The sequence below is a fragment of the Rhizophagus irregularis genome, chromosome 16, assembly GCF_026210795.1.
Source record: "Rhizophagus irregularis chromosome 16, complete sequence".
NCBI lineage: Eukaryota > Fungi > Glomeromycota > Glomeromycetes > Glomerales > Glomeraceae > Rhizophagus > Rhizophagus irregularis.
Window position 1 is genome coordinate 2,714,842 of NC_089444.1, and position 12,601 is coordinate 2,727,442.

The 12,601-nt window shown below is 24.9% G+C and overlaps 2 protein-coding genes across 2 annotated transcripts; one reads left to right on the forward strand and one right to left on the reverse strand.

The window, feature by feature from the left end:
• Window positions 1-2,912: 2,912 nt before the first annotated feature.
• OCT59_008343 (uncharacterized protein) lies at window positions 2,913-3,289 on the reverse strand (the record flags this gene model as incomplete). The annotated part of the gene is made up of 2 exons (XM_066142385.1): window positions 2,913-3,014; window positions 3,104-3,289. The coding sequence occupies 2 exons, from the start codon at window positions 3,287-3,289 to the stop codon at window positions 2,913-2,915; spliced, it is 288 nt and encodes a 95-aa protein (XP_065999273.1).
• A 4,101-nt stretch (window positions 3,290-7,390) lies between these two features.
• On the forward strand, window positions 7,391-8,104 carry OCT59_008344 (uncharacterized protein; the record flags this gene model as incomplete). The annotated part of the gene is made up of 1 exon (XM_025311145.1): window positions 7,391-8,104. One exon carries the CDS (start codon window positions 7,391-7,393, stop codon window positions 8,102-8,104), a length of 714 nt encoding a protein of 237 aa, XP_025174643.1.
• Between the last annotated feature and the right edge of the window lie 4,497 nt (window positions 8,105-12,601).

A 12,601-nucleotide genomic window follows, 5' to 3' on the forward strand; every position in this document is an offset into this window, starting at 1 on the left:
ACGTCTTAGTCAATTAAATTCAAATTTGTATTTATTTAAGGGCGTTCAATAATAGATGTTAATAACAATAATAAAGATAACTATTGTATATTTAATTAAATCTGGAAATCATCAAGGTTATTTAAAAAGGTTATTTAAAATCAAATGATACTATTAATCTTACGTTAATAATTTAAATGGTTTATATAAAGGTCCAGTTAGATTTTTACGTAGTCATGATATTCAATTCACTATTACAATGATACTTTTCAGGAAGTCGTCTGCCATAATGAAACAGATTTTAATAGATTAAAGTTTGTGATTAGAATATAAATTTGTGCGACCTATATATATTACTATATGAGCTATTATATGTTAACAATTTGATAGAAATAAAATCAGTCCAATATTTTATAAATTTAAACGTTATTAAAGAACTTCCCGGAAACTTTGTTATAATGTTGAACCATGTTGATATTTAATCAAATTTTAAAAAAAAAATTTTTTGCAAATATATTTATTCAAATAATCTTATATAATGAAATTTTATTTGCAAATATTAAAATTTAAGTCACACATTTACGATTTTAAAGAAAAAAATCGCTGTATTTTTAATGAAGTGATACAAATAAAAGAAACAATAGTAATAAACAAAAAGATAAGTAAATTACAATGATCAAGAAGAAAGATTCTAATAAAAAATGAAATAATAATGGAGTAATGGAACGTAATAGAAGATGAAAAGGAGTAAAAAAGAGTAGTGAGAAGTGATAGGAAATAAAAAGGAGAAATATGGTATGATGGTAGATGAAGAGGAGTGATGGGAGATGAAAGAAGTGATGAGAAGATGAAGAGAAGTGTGATAGGAAACAAAAAGGAGAAATATGGTATGATGGTAGATGAAGAGGAGTAATGTGAGATGAAAGGAGTGATGGAAAGATGAAGAGGAGTGATGGGAGACGAAAAGAAGTGATGGGAGACGAAGAGGAGTGATGAGAGATAAAAAAGAGTGATGGAGACGAAGAGGAGTGATGGGAGTCGAAAAGAAGTGATGGGAAGATGAAGAGGAGTGATGGAAGACGAAAAGGAGTGATGGGAGATGAAAAGGAGTGATTGGAGACGAAAAGGAGCGATGGGAGATGAAAGGGAATGATGGGAGACGAAAAAAGTGATTGATGGGAGACGAAAGGAGTAATTGGAGACGAAAATGAGCGATGGGAGATGAAAAGAAGTGATGGGAAAATGAAGAGGAGTAAAAATTTATTAAAATTGTAAAATTTAATAAAAATTTTCCAATAAATTTTCAATCAATTTTTTATAAAAAAAAAAGATCTCTAATGAAATTCTTTATTAAAAAAAAAATTCAAGCCAAATTCTCGATACACTTATTAAACAATTTTCAATAAAATTTTCTATTAAGGTTTCTAAACAAAATTCTCCATCAAAAAAATAAAATAATTTTTTAATAAACAATTCTCTAATGAAATTCTCAATCAAAAAAAATATCCCCGATTAAAGAAAAATTTCTAACGAAAATCTTCCATCAAAAAACACATTTTCCCTATTAAAAAAATTCAAAGATTCTTACCACCTATTAAAAAAAATTCTCAAAAGAATTTCTATATCAAAAAAAAACTCGTCTCCTATTAAAAAAAAAAATCTTACCTATTAAAAAAAATTCTATGATGAAATTTCTATCAAAAAAAAAACAAAATTCTCGGCGAAATCTATTAAAGAAAAATTCTTTAATGAAATTCTCTATCAAAAAAAATCTCCCTATTAAAAAAAAAATTCTCTAATAAAATTCTCCGTCAAAAAATACTTTCAACTATCAAAAAATTCCTAAAAGAAATTCTTTATCAAGGAAAACTCCCTCCTATTAAAAAAAATTCTTAACGAAATTCTCTATCAAAAAAAATCTCACATGTTAAAAAAATTTTCTAACGAAATTATCTATCAAAAAAAAATCTTCCCTATTAAAATTGTTCCAACAAATTAAGTATATGTCAAAAAAAAAAAAAATCCTATTAAAAAAAAAATTCTCCAATGAAATTCCTATCAAATAAAAGTTTTTAACGAAATTATCCATCAAAAAAAAACTCAGAAATGTTCCCTTTTAAAACTACGCTAAACTTAAAAACATGTGATTGTCAAAATATCAACCCTGTGCTGACAAAGAAACAGGCACGGTGTAATTTTGTCAATCCATGCTTGATTTTTCACCCGCCCAATGCCTGATAGTTTAATCCAACTCGGCTTGCCATAGTCAAGGAGTAATATGTACCGTAAACATATACGATATGATACGTAACATTACGTTACAGTTTCACATGCTTGGCCTGATGACCCAGTTGACCACACCCCTTTGATAACATTATAATTCAAGAATATAGTGATTTGGTTATTCATACTGATATTAACTTTTCTAAATCATTAGGACTAGGATATCTAAAATATTAAGAATGAATTTATATTAAGAATGATGGAATATTTATTTTTTTTTAATATAATTGCAAATTAATTTGGTTTAGGTGGTTTAGACAAAAAATTAATGTTCAATTTCTATTATATTTTAATCAATACTTTATAAATATGTAAATGTATTTCTGGCCGGCTGGTTCTTTACCAAAAAATTAAACCCTACGAATTACTTGTAGTATTACTGCAATAACAAATATTGGCCATTTATTGGAAGAACAGAATAAAATTTCTTTTATTTTTTTTTTAATAGTAAAGTATTTTTTTTTATTGAGTAAATAAAACCTATACAATAGTAAAAATACATTGGATTTAACTAACTAACATAGTAGTTTAGTTAAACTATTACTATCCTCTTCCATAAAGAAGGATTAGCTTCTGTAAGCTAATGGTATCTAAAGGGTCTATCTAATGATTGAACTAAACTAACTATTTGTAACAGCTATTTATTGTTACTACTCTATAATACTATCTTTTTCACTATCATCATCTCTTTCACCCTGAACTAATGCAATACGTTTTTTTGAATCCTTTATAGTTGTCGTCCCTAAACTTGTCTTTGTCATTTTGCGTGGTGCGATACGTCTATTACTTCCATATAAATATGCGCTTGTCATCGTGGTTTTTTTAGATTTATTACCTTTACCTGTAGTCCTTCTGCTTTAACATTGATTTCTTTTGCCTTATCACTGAACACTTCGTTCAATTTATTGAACTCTTCGACTTTTTCTTTCGGTGGAAGCGGAACCGTCGAACTCGCTAGAATAGTTGATGCTTCTTGAGGTTGTTCTTTCTCCATTGTGTTATTGTTATTCTTGTTTGGTATCAACATTGTCTTTTGGGAAGAACATAATAAAATTATTGAATTTCTAACCTATAAATATATTAATTTAAATTATGTAACGTTATATAATGGTATCATTATACTATCAGCCATCTGATTATTTTGAGACATACTGTATGTGATTTATTTATCTACACAGTTCTAACTAATTATAAATCGGTAAATTAAAATTAAATCATTAAAGTAAAAGTGAAAATTATACAGTCTTTGTAAATTTAAATTATAAAAGACATTAAAAATTAATAGACTATTATTAATTATTGCATCATATCTCACACATGCTTCATCACCTCAAAAATACAAAAATTAATTAATAATAATTAATAATAGTAATTTGTATTATAATAGTAACTTGTGATATTGATTAATAACGTAGCGAAGGACTAATGTCCGTCTGTCACGCCGCATGTATGATTTTAGAATTTTAGGGTCAGGTGTAATAATTGGACCCCGAGCTATACATAAAAAGATCAGGTCTGCTTAGAATGAGCCAAAATCATGTAGATCGTTTGTGGATAATGCTGACCAACATTACATAGTGCCGGCCCTGGAGAAATGCGTGGAGCTAATAGTAAATGTGTGCCGATCTCCCCTGACATGGGGTCCTAGTAATAATATTTGCTAAACCACATTGAAATTCTTCTTTTTGAAATTTGTTTGGTGGGATTTGTGAGAAATAAGTTTAATTTATTAACAAATTTTTCACCTCAAAATAATAATAAAATAATTTTTTAGAATGGTTATTGAAATTTTTATTTATGACAAATCTTTAAACAAATACAAATATATAATATAAATGATTATTGAATTGATCATATAATATATATATATATATAATAATTTCAAACAGCCTATTTAATTTTAAATGTCAATAAAATTATTAATTGGAGTTTAAAACCCACAAAAAGATGACTCATGATTATATTGATCGTGTGATGCTTGAATATTACGTGTATATGATAATGTTTCACTTGATCAAGTGCGTAGTAAATTTAATACTATAAATTTAGTATAGTTGTGTAATGCTTAAATTAAATAAAAATAAATTGATGATAGGGATCGTAATGAAAAATCATTCTTAAAATATTTTAAAATATCATATGTTAATTCTGGTAATTCCCCCGAAAATATTTTGAACAAGACATAGTGAGAGTAAAAGAAAAATATTTGTAAAACTATTGGTGTCAGCCGGATAAATTTAATTAATTTTCAGAACGATGAGCAATATAACAAGAATGATGTGTAGATCCTTCTTTTTTGGATAATTCCAGGCGGCATTACGTAATTCTAGCCCTTGAAGAGATAATACAGTAGATCTCTTGTTCCCGATCATATTCGTGTCAATTAGTAGTAACTGATCCGCATGTGATCGATACAATTTCTATAAGGGCATATATACTGTAGCTATGCCGTTCATCAATTTAAAATAATAATTATTTGTTATATAGAGCGAGATTTTTTTTAAAAAAGTCTCTTTGTATACTAATATTTAGTCGTTATTGTTGAATTTTATTTGTTCTTTATATACTGAAAATGGGTTTATCATTCTATCTTCACGTCTATCTTTAGATCAAATTCTTTTGTCCTAGATGCCTGAATAAGATAAATATCATCTTGAGGGTTATAAGGATGATCAAATGGACTAGGACTTATATCATCAGGATCCCTAATATACCAAATACACAAACTACAAGAAATCAAAAAACGAAGATAGTCTTGAAAACTGTCTCGAAAAAAAAATAGGAAGCGTGCGTCAGCTGTTGGATCATTATGCATCATAAAAAGAACAGGTTTTATAACTTTTTCAGATAATTCTGAAAATTATAATTAAAAAAATCTAAAAATTCAATTTTATTTTACATTTTCAAACGTTTTTACAAATATTTTGTTGTCAAATACAAATATACAAATTTATTAACTTTTCGTATTGTTAAATTTTTGTGAGAGTAGGCATTGATAAAGATTTTGATAAAAAATAGTTTACTAATAAAAACAATATAAAGCAAAAATCAAATTTAGCTATAATATAGTCTTTTTTATATCAAGGGTACTATATGTAGTGCTACATTATATGATATATATATATATATATTAATTTGGTTTAGTGGGAGGAAATAGATTGTTCCCAAAATGGTCATTAATTAGGTAATCAGGATTAAATTCTGGTTGATCTTCTCTATATAGGGGTCTGGTTCATTTCGCCGACAAACGTTTACTGACAATCATTTCATCGATATTAAAAAATAAATATTGAATGAGATATTTTATTATAAAAACTTTTTTGGATATTTATTTTAGATCTAATAAGTATTGACACTCACTTCACTCACTTCCATCTTAGACAGGTTATTAGAGACGACATGTTTTGTGTTAAAATTTATTAAAAAACGTGAAAAAAAGCAAAAAAAAATAGCTAAAAAATTGGTTAGTAAATAGAATAACGTATAGTTATATCTATTGTATTTTTTTTATTTTTTTATGTTATTATAAATTTCATTAAAATAGTAAAAAAAAATGCGCGTTACTAACAAATATATATATATATAAAAACTTTTTAGTTTTTGATCATCACAAAAAACGTTAATACATTTATTACAGTATAAAAAAATAAACTATTGTGAAAAGCGGGCCTCTTAGTATTTATAATTTTAGGCTAGCTTGTGTAGTTTAGTATTTTTGTTTATTTTTTTAAAAATGTAACGGTTAAATCACACTACTGATCCTGTATGAATTTTTTTTCGTTTCAATAAAGTGTTATTGGATTTGCTCAAAAAAAAAACAAAAAAAAAAAAGCTATTAGTTATTTCTATATATAGCTATAGCTATTGTTATAGACATTAATTTGCTAAAAAAAAAAAAAGCTATTAGCTATTAGCTATTGCTATAGCTATAGCTATTGCTATAAACGTACAAAATATTCATTTTTGTGCCACTTTCACTACATATAAACTTGCGGCATCAAACAATAAGTTTTATATTTGTATTTGATTTTGTTGATCTTTATTGATCAAAGAAATAAATAAAGTTTCAAATATATTTCTTTTTTTTTGTTAATTACGTGTAGATGATCATGTAGATCTTGTGATCAATCAATTAAAAAAGTGTTTAGACGAAAATTTTTTTTAAATTTTTTCTTTTTTTTAAAAACATCATGAAATTTTTTTTTTACATTTTTTTCTATTTGTAAGATTAAATATTTGGATATTAAAAGAAATACACTTATTAATTTATAACTATGTAAGTAATAAAAATAAAAATACTAAAAAAAATAAAATTCTTAGAATTTAATGGTATTTTTTAATATATTAATTAAAATAAATAAATAAAGGAATAAACTAAAATCGGGTTTTAAAAACTATTTAGAAAAAAAGAATAACCGAATATTTTGGGTCAACCCGACTGCTAGTCAACCTCCCGGACTATCAATCTAACCAAAAAGAATATAATATTTATAATAGATTAGTAATCAGGGCATGATCAGCATTTCACTAATTGATTATTTTTAACTATAATATAGAGAGCTAAAAGAAATAAAACCTATATTATTACGGAATAGATCAGGAGCAGACAGACTGTACATTACTCAATTCTCAATTATTATTTAGGATAGATAATAAATAATAGTAATCAACGAACGATTAAATTTCGGTGACAATAGATGATCATCAACGTTCATGCTATGAACTTACCGATCAAAATTCCTTTAGTCATAATAATATGGAGACGCTATACTAACACGGAATAAATCACCTGGAGACGTACCACATTGCACAATTCAAAATCATTTATCTTTATGATAGATACCCTTCCGGTATCTTTTAATAAATTATTTAATATGCATAACTTTCTTTAAAAATTAATTGAATGAAAGATATTAATAAATTTAATATGAATAACTTTCTTTAAAAATTAATTGAATGAAAGATACTCACTATATTAATAAAGAGTATGAAGTTGTAAATCGCATCTTGTAAAAATATTTAAATAACGACACTTTCCTTCGTAAAAATATACACTAAAAACATTACATCATTTTACAAGAACAGCCTAAAACACACTTTTATTTTTGTATTCTCTTTTCTCTTCATGATGAGAACATTATCTGCTCAATTTTTTAAAATATGCACTTTCTTTCTAGTTGTTATCATAACAACAACTGCAGGAGTATCTATTCCATCTATTTCCAAGAGAGAAACGGTTGCTAAATGTCCAGACCCCAACTATCCTGTGTTTGTAAGTTCCTATTGCAAAACACTGCAAACAATGACTGTTGAATGTAAAAATAATAATAATGCAAGGGCTAGTCACGATCAACAATGTAATCAAGGCGAAAACTGTATTGATTTTCTTCTTAGTGATGAAGTACCATTTGCAATGTGTATCCCAGTAAGCAAACTTTTGCATTGGACTAATGGCAATTATAATGATAAAGTTTGTTCGGGCACTATTAGATTTGACTCAGGTACTAACGGTGAAAGTATATCAATCGGACTTAATACATATGATACAAATGGAAACCCAATACAAGTATTTGATGTGGTTGGAAGAGTTAATAACAATCAAATTGGTGAAGTAAAGAATCAACACAATTACAGTCAAATATATAGACAGTATAATGTGCATGATGTTGTAACTTTCTGCTTCATACCAGGCATTTCAGACCCGAACAATCCAGAATATGCTAACAAAGCAATTGCTTATGCTTATATTGTACGTCTTAGTGCGATCGGCGGAAAAGATGTACAAGTTACAGATATTGAACCAGTTATTTCACAAAATAATACTTTGTACATTGAAAATTGATGAATATGTGGCGGTCTAGTCTATGTTTTAGGGCCATAACCACTTTTTATTTTCTATTTTCCCTTTTCTTTTTTTCAAATTTTTTTTTGTTTTTTTTACGCTTTCAAATCGCTTATATCATTGAGGCAGATTATTTGCCGGCAACGATTTATTCCATAAATAAAGTTTTATTATTTTATTGAATGAACATAAGAAAACGAGTCATGTGTAATGATGCGGTCCTAAAGAGATCATGCAATGCCTGTGCGACGCTCTCACTAGATTCGAAAAAAGATAAATAATTTACTTTCGAGTTTATGATTGATCTTTCTCCTCCGTAGCAATGATAATCAGTCCGGAACAATTTTTTGCTTAGCCACGAATTGTGCGACAAAAATTTGTTCTGTCAATTTTTCCTAAACGTGATGCAAATATAATTATTGGATCATTAATATCAATAATTATCAATAATATGAATTGTTTTTAATTTAACAATTTTCTCCATTTTTTCATATAAAAATTAAATATATACTAACCATCACGAGCGATCACAAAATATATCCTCATTTCTTTTCTTTAAAACAATCAAGGGAAAATTTTAGTACCTCTTAACTTCTCTTTTTGAAATACACGCCATTAAAAAATTAACAACAACAAATCAATTTATTAATGAATAATAAATAACTTAATACTTAATTAGATTATCGCTCTTTTTAATCTTTTTTCTCATTTTAATCTTTTCTCTTCCTCAGTTAATTTATATATTTTTCATTGTAAGGTAAATTGTTCTATCCTACTACGGCGATGACAGAAAATTATTCATCGTACCGCTTAGGAAGCCTTTTTTAAATATTCTAAATCTCTGCGCGGTACGTGAAGACCTATTACTATTTATTTCATCTTTTCGGGAAACTCATATGAAAGTACCCTCATCTATGATGCAATAAGGAATGAGAAAGCAATGAGATATTGAAAATGATATCGTAAAAGTTATAATTTCGAAATAATACCTGATCTCAAATTAGATGAATTAATTGCGTGAATTGCTTTTAGTGAGATTTCCATTAATCTCGGGTTCAAATTCTTTTAAAATATCTTCTATAAAATTAAAGTTAAATATTAATAAAATTTTTCAGATTAGCGGAAATCAAGAAAATTTACTTGTATAATTTGCATTGCCCAAATCACATACCTTTATCTTAATTAATTGATGCTTATTGATATTATCATATAATACCTTTGAAATCATTTACATAAAACTCATATTTTATTTTGTTCTATAAAAGAAAAAAATAGAAAATATATTAAATATATTGTAATAAATTTGAAAAAAAAATAACTTACGTTTAATTCAACTTACTTTCGTTCACGCTACAGTCCCAATTGTCAGGCGGGCTATATACTTTATTAATATTAAGTTCATATACCATATAAACAAATTATCATAAGCTATATCCATCCAATAGAATGCAATCATCAAAATAATAAACTTTTAATATACTTTAACTTTTTAATTTTTTTTAATAATAATAATTATCATTATGGGAAAATGTCATTGGCGACCTGTATCGCCAGTGCGACCCTAAATCATTTAATCAAATTTGATTGGCTAACTAATATTTACAATTACTCCTTCCTTTTCAACATTATGTGATACGTTTTACTCTTAACTTCACAGGTTTTGTTATTATTTGTTCTTTAATTCACTTGTTTATAAGTTTCATTTTTTAACCTTATTATAGGCTTTTTTTCATGTTGAGTGTTTTTTTCTTTTTTTCTTTTTTATTCTTTAGGTTCTTGTTTTCATTATTCTTTACTAACTATACTTTCTTTACTTTATGCTACTCTTTGACTTCGCAGGCTTTATTTTTCAATGTCATTGGTTTTGTTCTTTGATTTCATGAATTTCATTATCATTTAATTCTTCAACTTTCTTCATGGGTTTTGTTCTTCATCTCGATTTTGTTTTTTACTCTGTTGTTATCATTTTTTGTGTATCAAAATTACTAGTTCTGTTAAAAATAAAATATAAATTTTACAATGTTTCTCTATTAGTAAACTTTAATAATCTATACAGTATATCATTATTTTATTGTGTAAATCAAAAACTTTTTGCGAATTAAAGTGTTGCGAATTTTTTAACGAGAATAAAAAAAGTTGACCAATCAAAATATAGTATAAAATCACGTGATTAGGGTCGCCATGGCGATAGGGTCGCCATAAACTAACGCCCTATTATTATTATTAGTAGCATTATATTAATTTTTTAATTATGCAAAATAATTATCAATTTTACCAATGGCTGGTATCTTCTAATATTTGTATTTGAGTAATACATATTTTTAATGAAGAAAAAGCAATATATGATAAAACTTATATTAATAAAATTTTTAATAATTTTTATATTTTTTTTTGTTTTTTTTATCAAATTTTCAATTATACAAAATAAATATTTGTATTTAAGTGATGTATTAAATATGTTTTTAATGAAAAGAAAACAATATATAATGAATTTATTTAATATTCTTTTTAATAAATTTTTTTATAATTTTTATATTTTTATTTTTTAATTTTTCTTAAAAAACTTTTTAACTTTTAACTTTTCTTAATAAACTTTTTAATTTTTTTGTTTTCTTTTGTCAAATTATTTTCAATTATACAAAATAATTATCAATTTTACTAATAGTTAGCATTTTCCAATATCTGTATTTAAGTGATATATTAATATTTTTAATGAAGAGAAAGCAATATATGATAAAACTTATATAATATTCTTTTTAATAAATTTTTAATAATTTTTATATTTTTTTTAATAAACTTTTTTTATAAACTTTTTAATTTTTCTTAATAAACATTTTAATTTTTTTTAATAAGCTTTTTAATTTTTTTATTATACAAAATAATTATTACTGATTTTATTAATAACTCAATATTTGTATTTAAGTGATATATTAAACATATTTTTAATGAAAAGAAAACAATTTAATATTCTTTTTAATAAAATTTTTTATAATTTTTATAGGAATATGTTTTTTTTTCACCTGCAATATGTCGCATCTTCCTTTTTTTTGGTAATTTTTATATATTAACTAGGGAAGAATCAGGAGTCAAGTTGGCACACTCTTCGATTAATTAAAAATTTTCAATGAATGGGTTATTTATAGTTGTGGAGTTTTGTTTGTAAAAAGGTGTTTATTTTATGTATTTTTAATTAAATAAAAGTTAAAATTATTTTTTTATTTATTGAGTTAAAGTGAAATTACATTTATTATCGAATCTTAATTTATATGCATGTATATATTTTTTTTTTAAAAAAAAAAATTATTATTTATTGTTAATATTTATTTTGATAATATTTGAAGATTAGTTAATTGATTAAATAAGAATAAAAAGATCATTTTTACAGAATTTCAGCATCATATAATAATTTTTTTTCTTTTTTGATTAGTAAATGATTATTAGATAATTGGGTAAAAGTTTACTAAGATGCATATTATTTTTAATTAATCAATATAGACGTTTTTTCTATTTAATAATTGAATATAATTTATAAAAAATTCAAATTATAATTATGATATTATATTTTTATTATTTTATTTTATTATTAAAAAGATCATCTTTAACGTCATAATTATGCCGTTCTCAAAAAAATAATTATGTCGATCACGTAACACAAAAAAAATTCTCATATACGAAAAAAAATTTCATTTCTTATCACTTAAGTTCTAAATTTTTTTATAGTACTACTATTTTTTTTTTAAATATTTCAATAAATATACATGTATACTATGTGTTAGCAAAGTTTAGTCAAAAATAAACCAGTATTTTCACTCTTTAACTTCAAGATCTCACTTAGATCATAATGAATAAAAAAGATACTATGCTAGAATTACACCATAACTACACTAATCAAAATATTCTCAGGCCTTCTGGAAAGCGGTAAAATGGTATTTTAAGGTACTACTTTACATATTTATATGAAACTACTCAATTTATATAAATTTTTTTTATTAAGTTTGTTAACTCATTAATAATTAAATTTTTATATTTATAGTGTTAGAAATAGAAAGAAAAGGAGAAAGTGAGTTTAATAAGTTGTTATAAATGTTTGTTTATTTATTTTTATGTCGTATTATGGGATTTTGTTTTATAAAATTTGTCTAATTAATAATCTTTTTTATCTTAGACGCTATTTAAGCAAAATTTAGTATAAGAAACTATACTTGGGGTAAACAAATCTAATTGAAATTTAACTTAAAACAATATATTTTGATTTTTTATCAACTTAGATTACTTACCATGTACAAAACTTATTCTAAAATTTTTATAAAAACAAATAAAAACGAACGTAAATTAAATATTTTTGTGATCACATGATTGATGATCAATTGTGGTCCAACTTTTTAAAAATGGTAATATGCGTAAAAAAACTTTAGATTTTGTGATCTCGTATTGCATGATACACATTACACATTTTTTTGTGTGTTTTTTGATATATTCTTTTGTGTGTGTTTTTTA